Raw genomic sequence first — 22,551 nt, 5'->3', positions numbered from 1 at the left:
ACTGGAATCCCTCTTATGTGGAAAGATCAACATGTGTGAGTCTGGGAGAAGAATGTGTCTGGAATCCAGATGTTGAATGTTGGACTTAGAATCAATGAAACATGAGCTGAGAGGGGGCCATTTAAGGCCCTCAGTTCAACCCCCTGCTTAGAGCAGTAATTCAAATTAAAGCATCTCTGACAGATGCCTGTCCAGTGCTTGCTTGACTGTATCCATGGGGAACAGGACGGGGAGCCCATCAATTCTCAAGAAAATTGAATCCACCATTGAGCTATTTTGGCCACTAGAAAGGGATTTTTTTTAAAAAAAAAAATTCAGTGGGGATCTACATTATCAGATGTTAGAAACAACTGAAACCACAGCAAAGAGAAACTTCCGACAATGGAAAAAACAACCAATATGTCTGCAATACCATCGCCTTTGGACGACTGTTAATATTGAATTATGACTTGTATATGTGAGTGGGCTCTTGTATGCTTTCCCTCAACTCAAAGTTTTCCAAGAGTTTTACTCTCAACAGAAATGAGAAATACCATCAATCAGAATAGAGCTGGAATGGACCTTAGAGGTCTTCTAATCCAACTCCCTGCTCAAGCAGGAGACCCTGTACCATTTCAGACAAGTGACTGTCTAGACATCACCTCCAGTGATGAAGCACCCACAACTTCTAAAGGCAACTTCTGCTCCACTGGAAAATTGTCCTCACTGTTAAAAAGTTTCTCCTTAATTCCAGGTTGCTTCTCTCCTTGATGAGTTTCCATCCATTGTTTCTTGCCTTGCCTTCAGGTGCTTTGGAAAATAAATTGACCCTCTCTTCTTTATGGCAGCTCCTTTAATACTGGAATACTGTTATCATGTTACCCCTAGTCCTTCTTTTCTCTAGCCATACCAGTGCCTGCAACTGTTCTTTGTGTTTTAGTCTAGTAGCTTAGAGAAGGAAGGTTTATCCCAGAAATCTCATCTGATTTCACATCAATAGCATATGAGCCATGATGGCACAGTGGTTAGAATGCAGTACTGCAGGCTACTTCTGCCGACTGCTGGCTGCCTGCAATTTGGCAGTTCATCTCTCACCAGGCTCAAAGTTAACTCAGCCTTCCATCCCTCAGAGGTGGGTAAAATGAGGACCCAAATTGTTGGGGGCCATATGCTGACTCTGTAAACCGCTTAGAGAGGGCTGTAAAGCACTGTAAAGTGGTATATATAAGTCTAAGTGCTATTGTTATTGCAAGAATTCTCCACCCTCCAAAATTAGATAAGCCAAACCTGCAGGTGTACTACAGGTAGTCCTAACACAACTGAGCCCAAAATTTATGATGTTAAACAAGACAATGGTTAATCTTAACAATTTTTAAAACTTTTCTTGCACTTAACATTCAGTTAGTAACATGGTTGTACAGTGAATTTGGCTTCCCCATTGACTTGGCTTGTCAGAAGATCGCAAAAAGTGATCACATGACCCCGGGACACTGCAACCGTTGTAAGTATGAACCAAGGGTTCAAATTCTGATCATGTGTTCACAGGGAAGTTGCAATGGTTGTAAATGTGAAAAACAGCCATAAGTCATTTTTTTTCAACCAATCACTAAACAAATGGTTGTAAATTGAGGACTACCTGTATAAGCAAGATTCTTAAACATCTGATAGAAATAGAATAACAGAGTTGGAAGGGACCTTGGAGGTCTTCTAGTCCAACCCCCTGCTTAGGCAGGAAACCGTACACCACTTCAGACAAATGATTGTTCAATCTCTTCTTAAAATCTTCTACTGTTGGAGCATTCACAGCTTCTGGAGGCAAGTCGTTTCACTGATTAATTGTTCTAACTGTCAGAAATTTCTCCTCAGTTCTAGCTTGATTCTCTCCTTGATGAGTTTCCACCCATTGCTTCTTGTCCTGCCCTCAGGTGCTTTGGAGAATGGCTTGACTCCCTCTTCTTTGTGGCAGCCCCTGAGATATTGGAACACTGCTATCATGTCTCCCCTAGTCCTTCTTTTCTTTAAACTAGACATACCCAGTTCCAGCAACCGTTTTAGCCTCCAGTCTCCTAATCATCTTTGTTGTTCTTCTCTGCACTTTCCAGAGTCTCAACATCTTTTTTACATTGTGGAGACCAAAACTGGATGTAGTATTCCAAGTGTGGCCTTACCAAGGCATTATAACACAGTATTAACACTTCACGTGATCTTGATTCTATCCCTCTGTTTATGCAGCCTAGGACTGTGTTGGCTTTTTTGGCAGCTACAGCACACTGCTGCCTCATATTTAAATGATTGTCCACTAGGACTCCAAGATGAAGCAGTAGAATTGTAGACACCCTATATTCTCATTCCTCTCCTTAATTATAATTGTCAATTATGAGTAGGAGATGTATATATCAATGATTCTCCTCTCCAGGTTCAGAATGAAGAAAAACAATAAATCCATTGGGCTAAAGGTGGTTGTGGACTCTGCGCAGTCAGGAATCCTGCACAAAGGGCAATCAGGAGCATTTTGACTTTGACAACTCTTTGAAAACCTTGAGCATTAAAGTCCCTGAAGGCTAATTCACATCCTTTTGGAAGTAGGATGCAAAAATGGATGAAGGTCATAGAGGCTGAGTTTGGACTCATACAGAAACAGCATGAAATGATGTTTTTATCCATGCAACCAGATGGTGTTCTTTGAATTGTGGCATCAGACCGCTCATTTGGAGCATGAATAATGAAGCTAACACTGAAATACTTTGGAAATATAATGCAAAGATGAGAGTTACTGGAGAAGATCCTGATGTTTGGGGGGGGGGGGAGAGAAAGCAATCCAAAAAGGAGGCTGACAGAAGAGTAGATAGTAAATACTATCACCAATGTTAGAACTTTACAAGAAGTAATTACTGATAGTCATTCTGGATAAATGATGTCCCCTGGGGCACAAACGAACAATAATAATCATCGTGTTAATGAGTGCCAACAATCTTGAGAAAGGCAATGCTTTACAGAAGAATTATCTTCCCTATGGAAAGTCCATTTATATTTGAGATATATTATTTTAATCTGTCCAAGCTGCCACTTCTGATTTCTTTGGGGTCCCCCCCCCGAACCATTCCATGCAGTTTTGTGATCAAACCAGAAGGTTTCTGGGCTTTTAGCCCAGCTGATCCCAATGACTCACAGTGTATGACTTTGGGCACTTTGCTGCTTGTATCAAGGTCAAAGCTGAGCTGAGCGAAATGCACAATTTTTTGTAGAAATGCAAGATTTTATAGGAAGAATTCCTCTAGGAGGAATATGTGAAAAAGCCAGAAGTTGCAACTTTTTCCTCTTTTACCGTGTTTCCCCAAAAATAAGACATCCCCTGATAATAAGCCCTATCAGACTTTTGAGTGCATGAGCTAAAATAAGCCCCCTCCCACTGGAAAATAAGCCCCTCCTTGAAAATAAGCCCTCCCCAAAAATATTTAAATGCATGCACATCTGGTCCCCACCATTTCCTCTGGTTAGGGTTAGGGAGACAGAGCTGGAAATCAGTTAAGACAGTAAGAGGAGCCCCATCTTACTCCACACATCCCAAAATAATAAGACAACCCCCAAAATAAGGCCAAGCACTTATTTTGGGGTTCAAAAAATATAAGAAAGGGTCTTATTTTTGGGGAAAACACGGTAATGGAGTTATAAAGCTGGGTTGGCAAGGTGACTGCAACTATCTTTTAAAATCTTTTAAAATTAAGACTTTCAATCTTGAGTTAGAGCAAACACAAAGTGTCAGAAAGGGGGTGTTTAATTCCTTCCCTGCTGTTTGAGATTGCTTCCCCATTGCAGTTTCCTCCCTGCAGGGCAACAAGTAAGCATTGGGGGCTTTGTTCTTTCAATTTCACTTGATTTTAAGCAGATGCTCTGCAGCTCATTTTAACTAGCAAATAACATGTAGATGATATTAAATAACATCACATTGGTCTGATGTTCCAATATCTCTTTTTCATGTTTTTCTGGGCATACTAGATCTGAGCTGCAAGGAATTAGATGACTATCAGATGGCCACAGAGGTTTCATATCTCTCTGTCATCATCTAGTGATCGTGCCATATGTTTTGCAAACCAGATTTGGAATGCCTGGTTTCATTATTTTTGCAATGTATTTGTTTGATAGCCATCAAGGGACAATGAGACAAAGAAGAGGCAGAATTAAGTCCCTGCTCAAATATGGAATCCACAAGATGGGATCCACTCTAAAGTCACTCTGGAACGATCTGCCCCCGGAGATACGAAGGATATCGGATCTCCGGATCTTTTGCCATGCCCTGAAAACTTTTCTTTTCCATCAAGCAGGGCTGGCGTGAACCCCCGCCCCCCTTTTTTTTAGTTTTTTAGTTTTTCAGCTTTTAATTTGTCAATGGGTTTTAATCTGAATTGTTTTAAATTTTGGCCAAAGTATGTAATTCTTTTAATAATTTTAAATTTTGTATTGGTATGTGTTTTAGTTTTGGCTGTGCACCTCCCTGAGTCCACTAGGAGAAGGGCGGTATACAAATTGAATAAAATAAATAAATAAATAAATAAAATACAGAATAACAGAGTTGGGCCTTTTAGGTCATCTAGTCCAACCCTCTGCTCAAGCAGGAGACCCTGCACCGTTTCTGACAAATGGCTGTCCAGTCTCTTCCTGAAAGCTTCAAGTAATGAAGATCCCACAACTTCTGAAGGCAACTTCTGTTCCATTGGTTCCAGTTCCAACTTCTGATTGTTCTCACTGTCAGAAAATTTCTCCTTATTTCTAGGTTGAATCTCTCCTTGGTCAGTTTCCATCCATTGTTCCTTGTCTGGCCTTCGGGTGCTTTGGAAAATAGGTTGACCCCCCCCCCTCCTCTCTGTGGCAGCCCCTCAAATACTGGAACACTGCCATCATGTCACCTTGCTACGTCTTGCTACTACTTGCTACATCTCAGCCCAATGTGTATCACAGGGTCAATGTTGCCAGGACAGAAATGCGGAAGGGACTACTTAGCATATTGTCTCATGTTGCTTGAAGAAAGGTGAGATATAAATCGGACTTATAAGCAAAGAAATGCAGCTTTACTTGAATTTGTTTTGGATTCTACCTTGTGAAGGTATATACCCACAGCAGACAAACTTTTTATACAGTTGTACAGGTAGTCCTCCACTTTTGATGGCTCATTTAGTGCCTGTTTGAAGTTATGACAATGCTGAAGAAAGTGCCTTGGGACTGATTCTCACATTACAGTCGTTGAAGCATCTCTGCGATCATGTGCTTGCAACCTGGATGCTTGGCAACCCGCTTGCATTTACAAAATCCTGAGGTCCTTTGATTGTCACTTGCAATCTTCCAAGCCAGCTTCCAACAAGCAAAGTCAATGATGGAACATGGATTTGTTTAATGACCATGGAAAAAACAGTCATAAAATGGATGGGACTCACTTAACAATCACATCACTTAGTGATGGAAATTCCAGTCCCAGTTGTAGCTGTAAATCAAGGACAATATCTGTGCCTGTTTGGGAAGCATGGGTCTGAAATCTGGAAGGATGGGAACTTTCATGATGTTTTAGAGTAGAAAATGGGTTAAATACTTTCCTATCACATTTCTCATCTCAATCCCTCCTTCCTCAATTACATTTTGAAGGGCCTTGAGTTGCTGGGAAGTGCTTATGAATGCCTCAGAGTCTGATCCCCTTTTTCATTGTCTATGAATAGTTCAGGAAGAATGAAAAGTGGATCGTCAGGATGAAAAACAAGAATTCAGGGTTAAGAGCTACCAGATCTGAGTTACAGAAATCCAGTTCTGGGGTGATAGCCCCATCAAGCCATATTAGAAACTGCCTGAAATTCAAGCTCAGTCACTTGTGAAGATGCTGAGAACTAAACCGGAGACTTCTTTGACTTTTTTTTTCTCTCCTAAAGCCATGCCTCCATGACCTTTAAGGAACTCCACTGCCAATTTGGATAGCAATTTCTTCTGAGTTTACAACTTGGGACATTTAGAAGTTTCACTGATGCAATCTGTTAAACCGCACGTCCAAATTAGCCAAGCACAATTACTGTGCTCGTATAACGTGCTTTGCTTCAACAAAGAAACATCTCATTATGGGTACTGGAGCTTGGTTGGAAATTCAAAAGAGGTCTCTGCCATTCTTTGCTTCACCTCTCTTAGTCAGCCAGTTTTTCTGCCTCCCAAAGAAAGGTCATATCAGCCAAAGTCAGTCAGTTTCACAAAAACACATCACAGAGATTTACAACTTTTAAACTGATAACAAAATAACAGAGTTGGAAGGGACCTTGGAGGTCTTCTAGTCCAACTTCCTGCTCAAGTACAAGACCCTATACCCATGATGGCGAACCTATGGCACACGTGCCACAGGTGGCACACGGAGCCATATCTGTGGGCACACGAGCATTGCCCTACCTCAGCTCCAGCATGCATGCGTACTCCAGCCAGCTGATTTTTGGGCCTTTTGGGCCCATCGGAAATCGGGGAAACGGGTAGTTTCTGGTCTTCGGGGAGGTGGGGAAGGCCATTTTCGCCCTCCCCAGGCTCCTAGAAAGCGTCTGGAGCCTGGGGAGGGCAAAAAACAGGCCTACCGGGCCCACCGGGCCATCATGTGCCAAAAGTGGTGGAAGTGTGGGGGGGGTCACGTGTGCATGCACAGGGGGCGGTCACATTGAATTACCCCCCCATGCTCCCCCCTCCCGCTTTTGGCACGCGATGGCAAAAAGGTTAGCCATCACGGCCCTATACCATTTCAGACAAATGGTTGTCCAACCTCTTCTTAAAACCTTCCAGTGTTGGAGCCCCCACAACTTCTGGGAATCATTCCACTGATTAATTGTTCCAACTGTCAGGAAATTTCTCCTTAGTTCTAAGTTGCTTCTCTCCTTGATTAGTTTCCACCCATTGCTTCTTGTCCTGCCCTCAGGTGCTTTGAAGAATAGCTTGGCTCCCTCTTCTTCTAGTCCTTCTTTTCATTTAAAACCAGACATACCCGATTTCTTTAACTGTTCTTTATATGTTTTAGCCTCCAGTCTCCTAATCATCTTTGTTGCTCTTCTCTGCACCCTTTTTAGAGTCTCAACCAGTGGTGACTTGCCCCCGGTTCGGACTGGTTCTATAGAACCAGTAGTAAAACTGGCAGGAGGCTCCGCCCTCCGACCCTGACATCATCAGAAGTGATCTGAGCATGCGCAGAAGCTTCTGCTCATGCCCAGAAGCAAGGTCCGCGCACGAGCGAAGCGAGCGCACGTGCACGATCTCGTTGTAAACCAGTAGTAAAGGTAAGTAGAACCCACCCCTGGTCTCAACATCTGTTTTACATCATAACCAAAACTGGATGCAATATTCCAAGTGTGGCTGTACCAAGGCATTATAGAGTGGTATTAACATTTCACATGATCTTGATTCCATCCCTTTGTTAATGCAGTCTAAGACTGCTTTGGCTTTTTTGGCAGCTGCAACACACTGCTGGCTCATATTTAAGTGATTGTCCACTAGGACTCCAAGATCCCTCTCACAAACTACTATTGAGCCAGGTACCACCTACACTATACCTATGCACTTGATTTTTCTTGCCTAAATGCAGAACGTTACTTTTTAATAATAATAATAATAATAATAATAATAATAATAATAATAATAATAATAATAATAATAATAATAATAATAATAATAATAATTTTATTTCTATACCGCCCTTCTCCCAAAGGACTCAGGGCGGTGTACAGCCTATTTAAAAACACAGACAAAACAACAATATAAAATTTAAAATAATTAAATAAAGTGGCTCAAATTTAAAACCCCAATAAATTTAAATACCCCAATTTAAAACTATTGTGTTGATAGTCCGGCCTGGCGGAATGTGGTAGCATCTTCATCAATTTGATGCTACACCTTAATGTAGCATTTTCATGGTGAAGCATCCACTGTCTTTGCCTGTCTTTTCCTATAATATGATCTAGGGTCAAAATCTAGCCATAAGATTATTTGTTTGTTTATATCGCACTTTTATTATTTTTTTATAAATAACTGAAGGCTTATATAGCTAATACTCGTTCCTTCTCCTATTTTCCCTACAACAACAACCCTATAAAGTGGATTGAACTGAGAGAGAGTGACTCGTCCAAAGTCATCCAGCTGTGTTTCATACCTAAAGCAGGGCTAGAACTCATGGTCGTCTGGTTTCTAGCCTAGTGTCTTACCCACTACACCAAACTGGCTCTAATGCATATTGGATGCCGTCTATATAACTACAATTGGGTTTTGTTAACCTGAGTTTAGTGCTTAGCATGTTGCTTGAATCTATTTAACAGGATCATTTTGAGAAGCCATTTAGGAAGGCATAGTTCTAATACACTCTCTCGCTGGTGCCTTCCGCAAACAAAATTATATTGAGCATTAGTAGTTATGTCACAGACATACTATAAGATAAAGAAAACAGCACAAAATTAGCGTGATTTAAATAAGATCCAAGGAACCCACAGCAGAAGTTGTGAAAGTTCATCTACTTCGCAATGAAGGGGTTTTGTTTTAAAAGAACTTCTGTAGAATATTAATTCAATGCAAGTAAAAGAGTGCCATTGACCAAACCGACTGCCAGATCCAAGAACCAAATGATCTGCCAGATGCTAAGAAATAAAGTTGTTAGGGCTAATTTGCCAAAAGCATTGGGGGAAAGGTGATAAAGAACCATTTATCCTTAAAGAAATGGTATCTTTGTATTTATTTTATTTTTATTTTATTTTTTTTTTGTCATTGTGACAGAATTCTTGTGTCAGCCACTAAAGAGAATGATTCCTTTATACAGATAGTCAAACGACATTAAAAACCCTTACGTTTTTGACAAGGGAAAGGAAAACCTTTAAACCAAGCTTCCTCAAAGGATGAATTCCTGCATTCTTGCATGTGTGTGTATGTATGTATAATATATAAATATAATTTTTTATTATGCCTTTTCTTTTGTTATGCATCACATTTCCATTTCTGCAATGACAGTATACTGTCCGTATCAAATCTCTTTTGAATACACATATTATACACCTTAATTATAGCCATTATTTTCATTGTATATATAATATGATCTTCACTCCTGATCATTCTATATAATTTAATCTGTAATAAAATACAATCCAATAATAATAATAATAATAATAATAATAATAATAATAATAATGTTTATAATGTTATGCTTATATATATCTATATATACATTTAACTCTATTCTATTAATCATTCTTAATTATAAATTTACTAACTTCTGCTTCTGTTTTCTAACCATCTATAGCAATGATGGAGAACCTATGGCACGTGTGCCAGAAGTGGCACGCAGAGCCATCTCTCTGGGGCACGCCAGCTGTCACCCACTGCTCTTCCGTGTTCTGGTACCCCAGCTGGTCTTTGTACGTGTGGGAGCACTGGAACCCAGAAGATCAGCTTCCCCGTGTGCACATGCGCGCCAGGTAGCTGCTCTTCCGGTTTCTGGAGCTCCCACATGTGTGCGCTAAGGAGCTGCTTTTCCAGTTTTCGGCGCTCCCCCACGTGTGCGTGCTCCTGTTTTGGCACTCGGTGCCAAAAAAGTTCACCAAAACTGATCTACAGGATGAATTTCCTGCATTCTTTTCTTTATGGGGCAAACTCACCATAAGGTGATTTTTCTTTTTGTTTTTAACCTCTTGATAAACTGTACATTTACTGAACTTGTGATGCAACTCACTACAACTATCATTATATCCAAGATGGAGTTACTGCTTAGAAAAATGTCAGACAAAGGTCATCTTGTGGTAATTTGCCTCAATATAATTCCTCTGCAGTGCCTCAAGATAACACAGTCACCTCAAGATAAGGTTGCGGCTATGCAGCTTGAATCAAGAATTAGCCATCATTGAGCATTTGCAGAAACCTCTATCCCATCAAGAACAACATCCTGATTGCTACACCTCCTTACCATTACTATATGGTAGCTTGTTCTCTCCTTCAATCTTGGGGACAGTGGAGTCAACATAAATATAGCCAGGGGTAGGCTTCAAAGATTTTAGCAAGGGATTCCCTGCCCGGTTGCTGGGTGGGCATGGCCATGGTGGGTGTGGCTAGTTGGCCTCCTGTACCACAGCGTGGGGGGGCATTTATGCCCTTCCCGGGCTCTGAAGGATTTCCTTGAGCCTCCGAGAGGGTGAAAACGGCTTCCTCAGGCTCCAGAGGTCCTCTGGAGGCTCGAAATGGGCCCATTTCCGGCCTTCCTGAACTTCTGGTAGGCCCATTTTTCGCCCTCCCTGAGCCTCCGTGCATGCCCTGCACTTACCTGCATCCAAAATGGACCATATGGGGACTCCTGGGAGGGGAGGGGCAGGGTGGACAGGGCCAGCCAGGGGTGGGATTTAGGGGTTCTCCAAACTGCACAGAATCTTAGCTAGAGGTTTTCCCGAACCCCTGCGAAACCCCAGCAACCCACCCCTGAATATGGTGGTACTTTGGTACTCAACTCTTTTGAAACTCATCAAATTTGGTACTCAATGCATTTTGATGCAAAAACTCCATCCCAGTACACATCATTTGTTTGATACTCAATACACAAGCTAGAACTTGTCAGTGCCGGTGACTTTGTGACACACTACATTATTCCTTATAGAAAAATTTGTTTGATACTCATCGTTTTTGGTACTCATCACACTTCCCGGAATTAATTAACAATGATTTGTTACCAATATAATGTGCAGGTAGTCCCTGACTTACAACTGTAATTGAACCTTGAATTATGCTTGTAAGTCTTGGTGGTCATTAAACAGGTCAACATGTGACCTCACCCACTTTTATGATATTTTTTGTAGCAGTCATTAAGCAAATCCATTGTCATCAAGGGGCATTTTTTTGCTGGAACCTGGAAGTAAATGCTAGTTTCCAGTACAAAAACATCATAAATTGTGGTCATGTGACCGTGGGACACTACAAATGGCTGTAAATGAGGGGTGGTTGCCAAATGCCCAAAATGCAATCATGTGATCATGGGGAGGAAACCTGTTGGAATTTCGAACCTGGGTCATAAGTGGCTCTGGGGAGGTCCGTCTTAACTTTTAATGGTGGCTAAGCAACTAGTCCTAGCGGAGGACTACCTGTACTGTAATGGAATCAACTCATGTTCCTTCTCCAGGGCTTCAGGTCCACAAACAGAAGAAGAATTAACCCTTGCTCAAGGGGGATGATAATCTTGACCAAGGGCACTATTAACATTGGAGTTAAAGGTAAAGGTTCCCCTCACACATATGTGCTAGTCATTCCTGACTCTAGGGGGCGGTGCTTATCTCCGTTTCAAAGCCAAAGAGCCAGCACTGTCCAAAGACGTCTCCGTGGTCATGTGGCCGGCATGACTAAACGCCAAAGGCGCACGGAACGCTGTTACCTTCCAACCAAAGGTGGTCCCTATTTTTCTATTTGCATTTTTTACATGCTTTTGAATTGCTAGGTTGGCAGAAGCTGGGACAAGTAACGGGAGTTCACCCCGTCACGGGACACTAGGGATTCGAACCGCTGAATTGCCTACCTTTTGATTGACAAGCTCAGCGTCTTAGACCCTGAGCCACCGCGTCCCTCTTAACATTGGATTACCATGCCTGGATTTCATGCATTCGGGCCTTTGAGGTATTCCTAATGAGACAAAGGCTGGGCTGTACCATTTTTTTCCTATCTGAAGGATCCCTTCATTCCATATATAAAAGCCAACAGACTAGCAATGAGAAGTGAAAACAGCAGGAACTCTTCCCTCCAATGGAAGAGAAGGAAGAGGTATTCATCACCTGTGGCTTCTGTCACTCAGACATTAGCTTGTAGCTAGAATGCTATAAAATAATAGCAGAAAGCAGCCAGGATGAATCTAATCCCCCAAAGAGCTAGTATTTATAGAAGAAACAAAAGTTAACTGGTTACCCAGATTTTGATTTGAGGAGAAGAACACCATGTAAACACTTGTAACATATGGAGCTTTTGTACACATGGGTGATTCCAAAATGCTTACACTCCCTAGAAGCACTTTTTCCTGTCTGTTCTCTTCACTAAGACTCCCCAGTAGGAGGAAGAGATTCTGTAAGGCCTCATCTATAATTCCATCTTCCTTCCTTTCCTAAAAGAATGGAAGGTCTGTCACTGACCAAATGTACCTCCTGTTCCTACCTTGAAACCAGTTTGAGTTGGGGTTTCAAGTAACACCCCCAATGAAAGAAAACTCTGAGGCTTGAAATTACTCAAAGCTACATTTTATTAGAGATGTCATATTGGCACATCTGGGAAAACCCGAATCTGAAAGCTTCCAGGTTTTCCCCGCCCAAAGAAAAGTTCATTATATTATGAACTTGACTATTCATTATATATGATATTATGACTATATATCACCCATGCTCCATACAATCCCTCCTCCCAGTTTACCACAGTAGTAAACATGGCAGGTCTGAAGGCCTAACACCAAAGATGGCTTCCAGGCCTGACAGGCCGCCCCATCCCACCCCTGGTCAAAAAAGCAGGTCCTGAAACGAAAGTAACATAGTGGTTAATCATTTAGCATCATAATAACCACCATTATTGTTTTAATGTAATGAAATGATTATTCCAGAGGAGTAAGAGGCAACTCAGTCCAGATGCTATAGTGTCAGAGAAAGAGGATGAAGACAGCCTCTACCTAATAGTTCACAAAGCATATTGTAGCTGCTGATAGTAGAGTTTCACAGTCTGGCTAGATTTTGTCTATAGGTCTAATATAATAAAGAACTCTGTTTGGAAGAATTGTCATGTGTCATACTTGGTTTTGGGTCTGACAAATCACTTGGTATCGTGTGTCATAGTACCTTGGGCTATTGGATGCTCTCTGAGCTTGGTTGTTTTTTTATAGAATCAGGCTAGCACCCGATGGTGTTATCTAATTTGGTAATGAAATATCTACAAGAAAAGAATCAAGTTCAGAGAACACCAAAGCTAGAAATATTTTCTTCTGTGGGTGCTTGGTATTTCCCACCAGCAAACTGGAGAGGACAAGGCCTAACCAAACCTTCTTACATGGAATGCATGAATTCCATCACTGACCTAATGCTCCTCTCCAAAGGGTTACCCATTAAATTTTGATGAGAAATAGGCTGCCAATATTGCAAAAATATTTTTTTAAAAAAAAAAAAAACTGTGACGCAAAGTCAGAATGATGTGAATGTCCAAAACTATCAACTAAACCAGCCGGGTGGCTTTGGGCCAGCCATTCCATCTCACAGGGCTGTTGTATGTTTACCACTTTAAGTTATTTATAAGCTAAGCATCATTTTCAAGAACAACCTCCCCCCTATGCCTGAAGAGAAAAGTTTTTGATCAGTGTGTGCTACCTGCTCTAACATAGGCCAGTGAAACATGGACACCAACCTTACAATCGAAACAAAATGAGTGGCACAAAGAGCCATGGAAAGATACAAGCTCAGCATTACAAGACAAGATAGAAAGACCTGCACATGGATTAGAGAACAAACAAAAGTATACGATATCATCAAGAGAGTAAAAGAATTGAAATGGATATGGGCTGGTCACATAGTAAGAAGCACTGATGGCAGGTGGACCAAGGCAGTCATAGAATGAATCCCAGTTGATAAAAAAGTGTCCATGAAAGAGACCTAAAACAAGATGGATCAATGACATCAGCAAGTATTGGAGGCCCAATTGGCAAATGAAAGTTCAGGATCATATCGGTTGGAAACATGCAGAAGAGGCCTTCATTCTGCAGTGGATAGACAATGGGGGGAAGGAAGAAGAAGAAGAAGAAGAAGAAGAAGAAGAAGAAGAAGAAGAAGAAGAAGAAGAAGAAGAAAGAAGAAGAAGAAGAAGAAGAAGAAGAAGAAGAAGAAGAAGAAGAAGAAGAAGAAGAAGAAGAAGAAGAAGAAGAAGAAGAAGAAGAGAGGAGGAGGAGGAGGGAGGAGGAGGAGGAGGAGGAGGAGGAGGAGGAGGAGGAGGAGGAGGAGGAGGAGGAGGAGGAGGAGGGAGGAGGAGGAGGAGGAGGAGGAGGAGGAGGAGGAGGAGGAGGAAGAAAAGTAAGGCTTCTTTCTTCTTTCTAAAAAGAGCATGGCTTGGAAAATAAAGTCAAAATAGGATAAAAGCAGGAATTTTACGAGGAGAGCCACTTGATTCACTTAAGAGCTGCATTTTATTAACTATAACAGGAGTATCAAACTTTTTTTTCCCCCTTAGCTAAACCAGGCATGGGTATGGCCAGGGCGTGACACATCCGGCACATCTGGTGTTCTGATCCAGCCTTAGCAGAAGCAAGAAACAGACTCCTTGTCATGAAAAACCCCTCTGTATTTACCTCTTCTGAATTAATTGCATTCACCCACCGAAAAGTCCAGACAATAGTCCTTCAAGGAGTTAACTGCAGTACAGACCTTATTGGTTCCTTGCAATAATTGCAAGTCTGTGAGCTCCCCAAACGAAAGGCTGTAAATTAAGCTCTGGCAAGCAGTTTTTGTGGCACTAAACGCAATGAGCAAAATCTTCAGAAATATGTACTGTTGTCCTAGGACAACCACTCCCCTTTCCTTCTATTTATTCCACAGCCAGGGAGGGGCCATTCAGCGTCCATGTGTGCTTTGCTTCCCAAGTCAACTCCTTGTCCTCCGTTGTTCACTTCTCCTAACTGCTTTGTGCATACGTGCATCTGGAACAGGCCCCAGCTGTTCTTCCTCCTCACTCATCTCAGCCTACAAAGGCAGCTGTCTCTCCTGTGGCTGGGAAATGTCGGATGGCTCTGGCTCTATCTCTGCGTCTGATGCAAAGCATCCATCAGAGCCTTCCCCAGACTCCAGAACTGGCCCAAGTTCCTCCCCAACCTCCTCATCATTCGAGTCTGCCGCCAGCTCCACCACAACAGTCGGAGTTTGACAGCCCTGAACTATAATGATAAATAAATCCCACTGTAGTTTTCACACATTTAGTACTGTATTTTCCAACTACTGTTTGTTTCTAGTTTGCCATTTTAGGGTTATGGCTATGATTTCTAACAATTAAGAATTTATTATTATTTTTTATGTATTGATCAGAAAATTATTACATGTACTGGTCATGTATTGAATATACTTAACTGGTGATTGGAAAAAGACCAAAAGAAGTCTCTCTTCCTAGCATCTTCCCTAAAAAAAAAAATCAGTCTTTCAACCTAAGACTATATAATTCATACATTATGATAATTTAAAGCAAACCTATACTGGTCATGTGAAATAAGAATTTTAGTAACACTTAAACTTGAATATCTTATTGCAATCATTCAGAGGACTCCATTGTAAAACATAAGTGCAAACTCAGCAGAAATAAAGTAGTTTTACAGAAGCCATTATTAAGAACTTTCTTAATAATTTCATCAGATGTTATTCTTCCTAATTCTTATATACAATGACAGTTGTTTTTCATAGTGTTTCATTGTAAATTCTGCAGTCCAATATAGCTACCCTGTTTTCCCCCAAAATAAGACATCCCCTGATAATAAGCCCAATCGGGCTTTTGAGCGCATGGCAATAAGGCCAAGTGCTTATTTTAGGGTTCAAAAAAATATATGACAGAGTCTTATTTTCAGGGAAACACAGTAGTTTTCTTGTCTTACTTTAAATTATTAAAACCTCCATAAAGAACCAAGGTGGCGCAGTGGTTAGAGTGCAGTACTGCAGCTACTTCAGCTGACCGCTAGTTCAGCAGATCAGCGGATCAAATCTCACCGGCTCAAGGTTGACTCAGCCTTCCATCCTTCCGAGGTGGGTAAAATGAGGACCCAGATTGTTGGGGGCAATATGCTATTTAGTATACTGTCTTTGGTGTAAGCCACCCAGAGTCCTCGGAGAGTGGATGGCATAGAAAAATGAATAATAAAATAAAATAAATAAATAAATACTGTATGTATACATAGCTAGAAAGAAATAGCATTCGATCAAATTGAATGGTACTGTATAATCTGACAGTAAACCATTTTTTCGTGCCCTAAAGCTATTTTATCCATTAACAAATCATCCAAAATTCCAGAGGGAGGGAGGAGGTAGAAATCATTGTTTCCATTATGCATAACTGTATAAAACTTTCTTTTACCACTGCCATTTTCTTATGTTGTCTCCCAAATTAAAAAAACACAGATGTTGTAACGGTTCCATTATTTTGCCAGACAGTTCCACGCTTTCTTCCTCCCTCCCAACTCTAGAGCTGGACATAAGCAGGAATATTCTGTTATGGTCCCATGCTTCAAATGCATCAAAACAATGACAGGTCTCAAATATGTAACCAATCCATAATGAGTTGATGTTGACAAAATAGCATTAGAGGTTACTGTGGGCATCCTTCCAAATAAAACAAATCCAGCCTTCACAATAATTGATTGATTGCATTTATTACCTTCTATGGGACTTTTATTGAAATTATATTAGAATAAATGGGAATGCAAGCATTGTTTTAAGCTTCTAAACACTGTCAAATCACTACAGAATAAAGCCCGAATCTTTACGGAAAACTGTACTCTTAGTCTGTAATACAAGAAGGACATTGCATTGGTTATGGAAAAAATGATATGATAGATATTGATGGACATATGAACATTTATTGCTACTGCATACTAAACTATTTGATTTTATGTATGTTTTATTACCTACAAGTTCTGAAGTAGGCTCATATAATTTTTTTTCATTCCATATAATTTATGGTAACCTTCCCTGAGGCTGGCACATTAGCAGATATGCAGGACATCAGTTCCCATAATTCCCTGCTGTTTGTTGGCAGCTTTGAAAAAGCGAAGCACTTTGGAAAACATATTGGAGAAGCTCTACTATGAAATAATTTATTGCTTTTATATGCTCCGCTAAGGACTTCTAATTCATTCCTTTTAAAAAGGATAAAGAGCTCAAGCTATTGTAAATGTTTTGTGCAAAATATAGCCTTTCTTGGGGAAAATGAAAATGCTTTCTCACCTCTCACATCTTCAGTCATAAAAAAATCTCTCTTTTCCCCGGGGGGGGGGAGGCAACTGGGTGTTTTTTTTTCCTTGAGGAAGGAGAAGAAAATGTTTTGCTTCTCATTCAAGAAGCTTCATCAGTTGCAGGGGTGAAATGCTACCGGTTCGGACCAGTTCAGCTGAACCAGTAGCGATGGCGCCAGGTGGTTCGGAGAACCGGTAGCAATGGCAGCGCGAGGCTCCACCCACCTGCCCGGTCGTCATTACTTCCTGGTTTTAACTAGGAAGTAACCTGTTTTTTTTTACCCTCTGCAGATGCACAGAAGGGTTTGCACATGCGCAGAGGGTCCCCGCGCACATGTGACGCGCACACACTTCAGAACTGGTAGGGAAGGTAAATAACTGATCAGTTGTGATGGTTCCAGGGGGGGGATTGAAGGATAGATACTGATAGTTGAGACTGGATGGTGGAGTACCTATCCTTCTATCCCCCACCATCAGAACTGATGAAGCTTCTTGGATGAGAAGCAAAATGTTTTCTTCTTCTTCTTCTTCTTCTTCTTCTTCTTCTTCTTCTTCTTCTTCTTCTTCTTCTTCTTCTTCTTCTTCTTCTTCTTCTTCTTCTTCTTCTTCTTCTTCTTCTTCTTCTTCTTCTTCCTCACAGAAAAAATAGTCCAGTTGCTTAGAATAAGCACCTTTGAGACAACCATGACCTGGATGAGTGAAAATCTCCACAGATAACCCATACTATTAAGTTTCTGGCTTAAGGAGAAAAGACAACCCTTAAGTCAAGCCACCACAGTAGGCTGAATTTCTTGCATTCGTTTTTGATGGAGTGGACTGATTCCAAGGTGATCCTTGTTTTTATTTTTTTCTCTAGACAGACAACATGTTTTCTGAAGTAGCAGTGCAATTCCCTGCAAGTGTCACTACATCATGATACTCAGTTTGCAAACATGCCAGCTTTGTTTTCTATAACCTACAAAGTGGCCAAAAAGTAAATGAAACTGAAGTTTGGTGACTGCATTTCTTCTACATTAAGCGTGCAAAGATTCCACTTATTCACAACCTATTGCTCTTTACAGTAAAAAAAAACAAAAACCCAAAAGCCTTTAATATATTTGATTACTAGCATTCTTTGTTTCCATGACTCAGTATGCCAGCATAGCTGGGCTACAAAGATTCATAAGCTACTTTCATTAGTTTCTCTTTAAAAAAAAAAAAAAAAGCCATAGCAACAAGGATCATAAATTATTTGATTGTGGTAAATGGATCTTAAAAGCTGTCAGTATTCATTATTAACACGTCTGCATCTTCTGGCAAGCAACGCTATCAAAAGGACAGAATAAAGGACCAAAATATAATAAGCAAAAACCTCCAACGTGAAGACTGTCAGGAATAAAAAGAGAACTAGTGTTTCACTGGTTCAAATCAGACATAAAACAGGTTTTTGGGCTCATATTTCAACATTGCAAAGGAGGAACAGATTGGAGTTGAAACGCCGAGCTAGAAAGCAAAGGGAAAATATGCATAAAGAAATTCAGGATAGGCCATTTAAAATATAAAACAAAGCAGAAGTTATTTATAAAGTACTTTTCTTTTATTTTTTCCCCTCAATAGGAAGCTACTATTCTATACCCCTATAAATAAATAATAAATAAATCTTGCAATCAATCTAAACAGTCAGAATTTGATACTAACCATCTATAAGAGAGAGAAAGAACCATTAGACTCCAAAAAATTAAAATGGAAAGTATGTGGTAGGAGCAAGGAGTGCAACGCAAAATGTAATCCGGCTGTGATATTTGTGGTTCAGAGCATTTTATGCTTGCTTATGGAGGGGGAGGGGAGAATCTTATACATGCAGGTTGTTTGCCCAGCCTTTGCCTCTATTAACCTTTAACCAAGATCCTGAATCCAGAAGGGCAACCAACACCTTTTTGGTTCCCAGCCTTTCCTTCTAGCAAACTGCCCCTCAATGTGTTTCCTGCCATGCAAGCCAATTATCCAGCCAAATAAATAATAAACTGCATAAATGCCAAGAAATGGTACTATTACTCAAACCGGCTGGGATAGCAAAGACACATCATGATTGCCCTTTCCATTCAGGCATACCACTGTGGTTGCTTCTTTGCTAAAGTGGGTGAGTCATTCTTGGGACATTTAAAAAAAAAAAACACACACATCCTGCCTATATTATTGTTGTAATAAATAAGTCAAGGCAGCGAACATACCTAATACTCCTTCTTCCTATTTTCCCCCTGTGAGATAGGCTAAGAAAGATTGGTTGGCCCAAAGTCACCCAACTGGCTTTCAGGCCTAAGGTGGGACTAGAACTCATGTCTCCCAGTTTCTACTTTGGTGTCTTAACCACTAGACTAAACTGGCTCTTTTTTCCAAAGGCAGCAGGTTTAGCCTTCCAAAAGAGGGGAAAAGCTGGCAGTGGGTGAAATAATTATTCTCGCTGACTTGCAAATAGAAAGTATTGTTTGGATGCATAAGGTCCATTCTCGTGTATGGTCGTCTACTCCAGATTATACTTTCTTGCTATGTAGGGTGGTTCCCCCACACACACACCGGAGTGGATGACAGAGTGGAAATTGTAGCTTAATTATGATTCTGCTTCCTTTGTCTCCATGGAAACCTCATGCCAATAGCTTATCCCCTTCTGCTTTATTTGACCTCTTCTCTCTCCCTTTCTGCTGCACCGTAAATCAAGAATGCCCTGACTTAAACTGAGGCATTCATTATTTGCCTAGGTAAGTAGCAATATGTGATATCCAGCCAGGAGATTTAAGGCAGCCAGCCATGTCTGCCTATCTGCCCAGCTGCGGCCCCTTTTTTCTTAGTATTAAGGAATCCTATTCAGGCGCTCCTGTTTTGAAAGAGGGTGATTAGGCTGTGGTTCTGAAGGCCACAGAGCAGGCTGGGGGAGCCGAGCCCACTTTTTCCTAAGGAAGCAGCTCTTGTCGTTTTGGCCCTGAACATCCTTGGGAAAGGTTGGCATGAGCGAGAAATGGGGCTGTAAGCTAAACAAATACGGCTGGCATTTTCTAAAACCAGCTAGATCAGCAGAGATCTCGCCACCTAAAATCGCCTCTTGTGAATTAGCAGCATGGGGGAGGAAAATAAATAAATAAAGAAAGAAAGAAAGGAAGGAAGGAAGGAAGGAAGGAAGGAAGGAAGGAAGGAAGGAAGGAAGAAAGAAAGAAAGAAAGAAAGAAAGAAAGAAAGAAAGAAAGAAAGGAGGGAGGGAGGGAAAGGGAGAAGAGGAAGGAAGGAAGGAAGGAAGGAAGGAAGGAAGGAAGGAAGGAAGGAAGGAAGGAAGGAAGGAAGAAGCAAGGGAGGGAGAGAAAGGGAGAAGAGGAAGGAAGGAAGGAAGGAAGGAAGGAAGGAAGGAAGGAAGGAAGGAAGGAAGGAAGGAAGAAGCAAGGGAGGGAGGGAAAGGGAGAAGAGGAAGGAAGGAAGGAAGGGAGGGAGGGAGGAAGGAAAGAAAGAAAGAAAGAAAGAAAGAAAGAAAGAAAGAAAGAAAGAAAGAAAGAAAGAAAGAAAGAAAGAAAGAAAGAAAGAAAGAAGCGAGGAAGGGAGGGAAAGGGAGAAGAGGAAGAAAGACCCTGTTCTTGGTTCAGTTCAGCAAGAGAGCAGAAATCTGGCCAGCTGTCAAAACTCCCTCGGGGCTTCCTTGGACAAAAGTCCCTTCCTCCCTGCTTCCCTAGCAAAGCCCGCGCAAGACAAGAGGGATTCCCGCGGACAAGCCAGACAAAAGATCCGGATGGGTTTGGCCCCGTGTGGGATGACCGAAATCCCCAGGGAGGGATCTGGAGGTTTTTCCTCCTTGCTCGCCTTCCCCGCGGCTTCCGGCGACCTTTCCGCCTTCCGAAGCCCCAGCCGGAGCCTCCTTCCTTCCTTCCTTCCTTCCTTCCTTCCTTCCTTCCTTCCTCCCAGGCAACCTTATTTACAGTTCAGTCACTGCATCGCTATTCTCACCCCCGGAGCTGCTGCTGCTGTAAAGAGGATCCCAAATTTTCTTCCCACCAGTTCCCGTTGCCGAATCGGCGGGCCACGAGCCAGGCCCGGTCCCACGCCGCCCCCCCCGCCTCCATCCATCTCCCGGAGCCCCCACGACCGGTCCCCCCTCGCCCACCCACCCCCCGCGCCCCTACCCCGCGAAGAGTCCCCGGCTTTACCTGGGCGCGCTTGGCCTCCAGTGCCTGCGGTGTCAGCGAGGATGCTGGGGTCGCTCTGGGACCGGCCTCTGGGGAACAAGCAGCCGGTCCCTTCCTCCGAGGCAGCCATGGGAGGTGGGGGGGCGGGGGGGTTGAGGAAGGGGGCGGGAGGCAAGCAGACTTCAGAGGCCGGGGGGAGGGGGCGCCTTCATGAAATCCAAGGTCACCAGGCGGGAGGGGGGCCTGCGGTGCGGAGGGGCCCCGTTGTCAGCCCGGGAGCCCCAACACCCGGAGCATCCTGGCGTTGCAGCCCCTCCTGCCGGCGCCTTGCCCGGCACTCGGCTGGCACCATCCAGCAAAGCGGGAGGGGGGGGCTACAGCCCCGGGACCCGCCCGGCTCTTTATTGCTGCTCAAGGCGGCGGAGAAGTTTCTTCCCGGGCATCTCCGTTCAAAGGAAGCCAGTCAGGTCCTCGGTGGGAAGCAGGTGAGGGGAAAAGCGGGGGGACGGGGGGGGCTGAGAGGGAGAAAGAGGCTGGGCAGAGCACCGCCACCGCCCCCCTAGGCGCGGATCTCCCTTCTGGCCCCCAGGGCTCCCCCGCAGCGGAGGGGAAGGGCAGCCAGGCTGGAAGAAGAGAGGGGGCGTGGGGGGGGTGGAATGAAGCAGCCGAATAGGAATTGGGGAAGCTCTGCCTCGGCTTCCGAATCGCCTCAGTCTTTCGCTCTCCTTAGCGCATCTCTTGGGAAGCAGTGGGATTCTCCCATCATGCCCTGCGAGAGTAGGTGTGACATCACGGGGAGGGGGGAGAGAGAGGAGGAGGAGGAGGACCCGGAGCTTACCTGCACTGCACAAAGAGGAGGGGGGAAGAAGGAGGGAAGGAGGCAACCAGAGCGCGAGTGTGTCTGTGCGCGCGCGCGCCTGTGTGTGCGTTTGTATGTATGTATGTATGTGTGTGTGTGTGTGTGTGTGGGAAGGAAGTCCTTCCCACCTCTTCATTTCCCCGGCAAAGGAAGGAGGGGCCGGAGAGTGATGGCGCTCCCGGAGGCCAGACCCGGAGCGGGCGAGCCCTTCAAGAGGACTCCTCCAGGGGCATTCCTGGACTCCTGGAAACCGTTCGCACACGCACACACACACACACACACACACCCTCGACTCAGCTCCCGTGAAGATCTGGCGGTTGCTGCGTTGGCGCAACTTGCTAAAAAATTCGACTAGGTAGGACTGGGTGAAGCCTGGTGAAGGTTGTGGCAGTGAGGTATCACAAGGTTAGTTTTACAGGCTCAGAAAATGGGCTCAGCCATCAGATTCCTCCTGTTGGGTGAAATGTAGCCCATTCCTGGAAACAGAGGAAAGGAGGAAAGTTTTAAGGGTGGTGAGAACAAGGAGGTTAGGAGATCACCTAAACAGCCCCTTTTTTTTCCCCCATCTCAAGAGAAGACTGGGTACATAGCAGGGTGGATAAAAATCAATG

General features: G+C 42.9%; 1 protein-coding gene across 1 annotated transcript in view; it reads right to left on the bottom strand.

Annotated features, from left to right (window-relative positions):
* Window positions 1-21,211, bottom strand: part of PHACTR3 (phosphatase and actin regulator 3) — a 305,125-nt gene extending 283,914 nt beyond the window's left edge. The window contains exon 1 of the mRNA XM_070940101.1: window positions 21,103-21,211. Within this exon, the coding sequence (XP_070796202.1) occupies window positions 21,103-21,211 (109 nt within the window). The remainder of the gene's footprint in view (window positions 1-21,102) is intronic.
* Between the last annotated feature and the right edge of the window lie 1,340 nt (window positions 21,212-22,551).

Source organism: Pituophis catenifer, unplaced genomic scaffold, assembly GCF_029215685.1.
Source record: "Pituophis catenifer annectens isolate HBS135680 unplaced genomic scaffold, rPitCat1.0.hap2 SCAF_3, whole genome shotgun sequence".
NCBI classification, from domain to species: Eukaryota; Metazoa; Chordata; class Lepidosauria; order Squamata; family Colubridae; genus Pituophis; species Pituophis catenifer.
The sequence above is the reverse complement of the archived record's forward strand: the minus strand, read 5'-3'. Positions and strand labels throughout refer to the sequence as shown.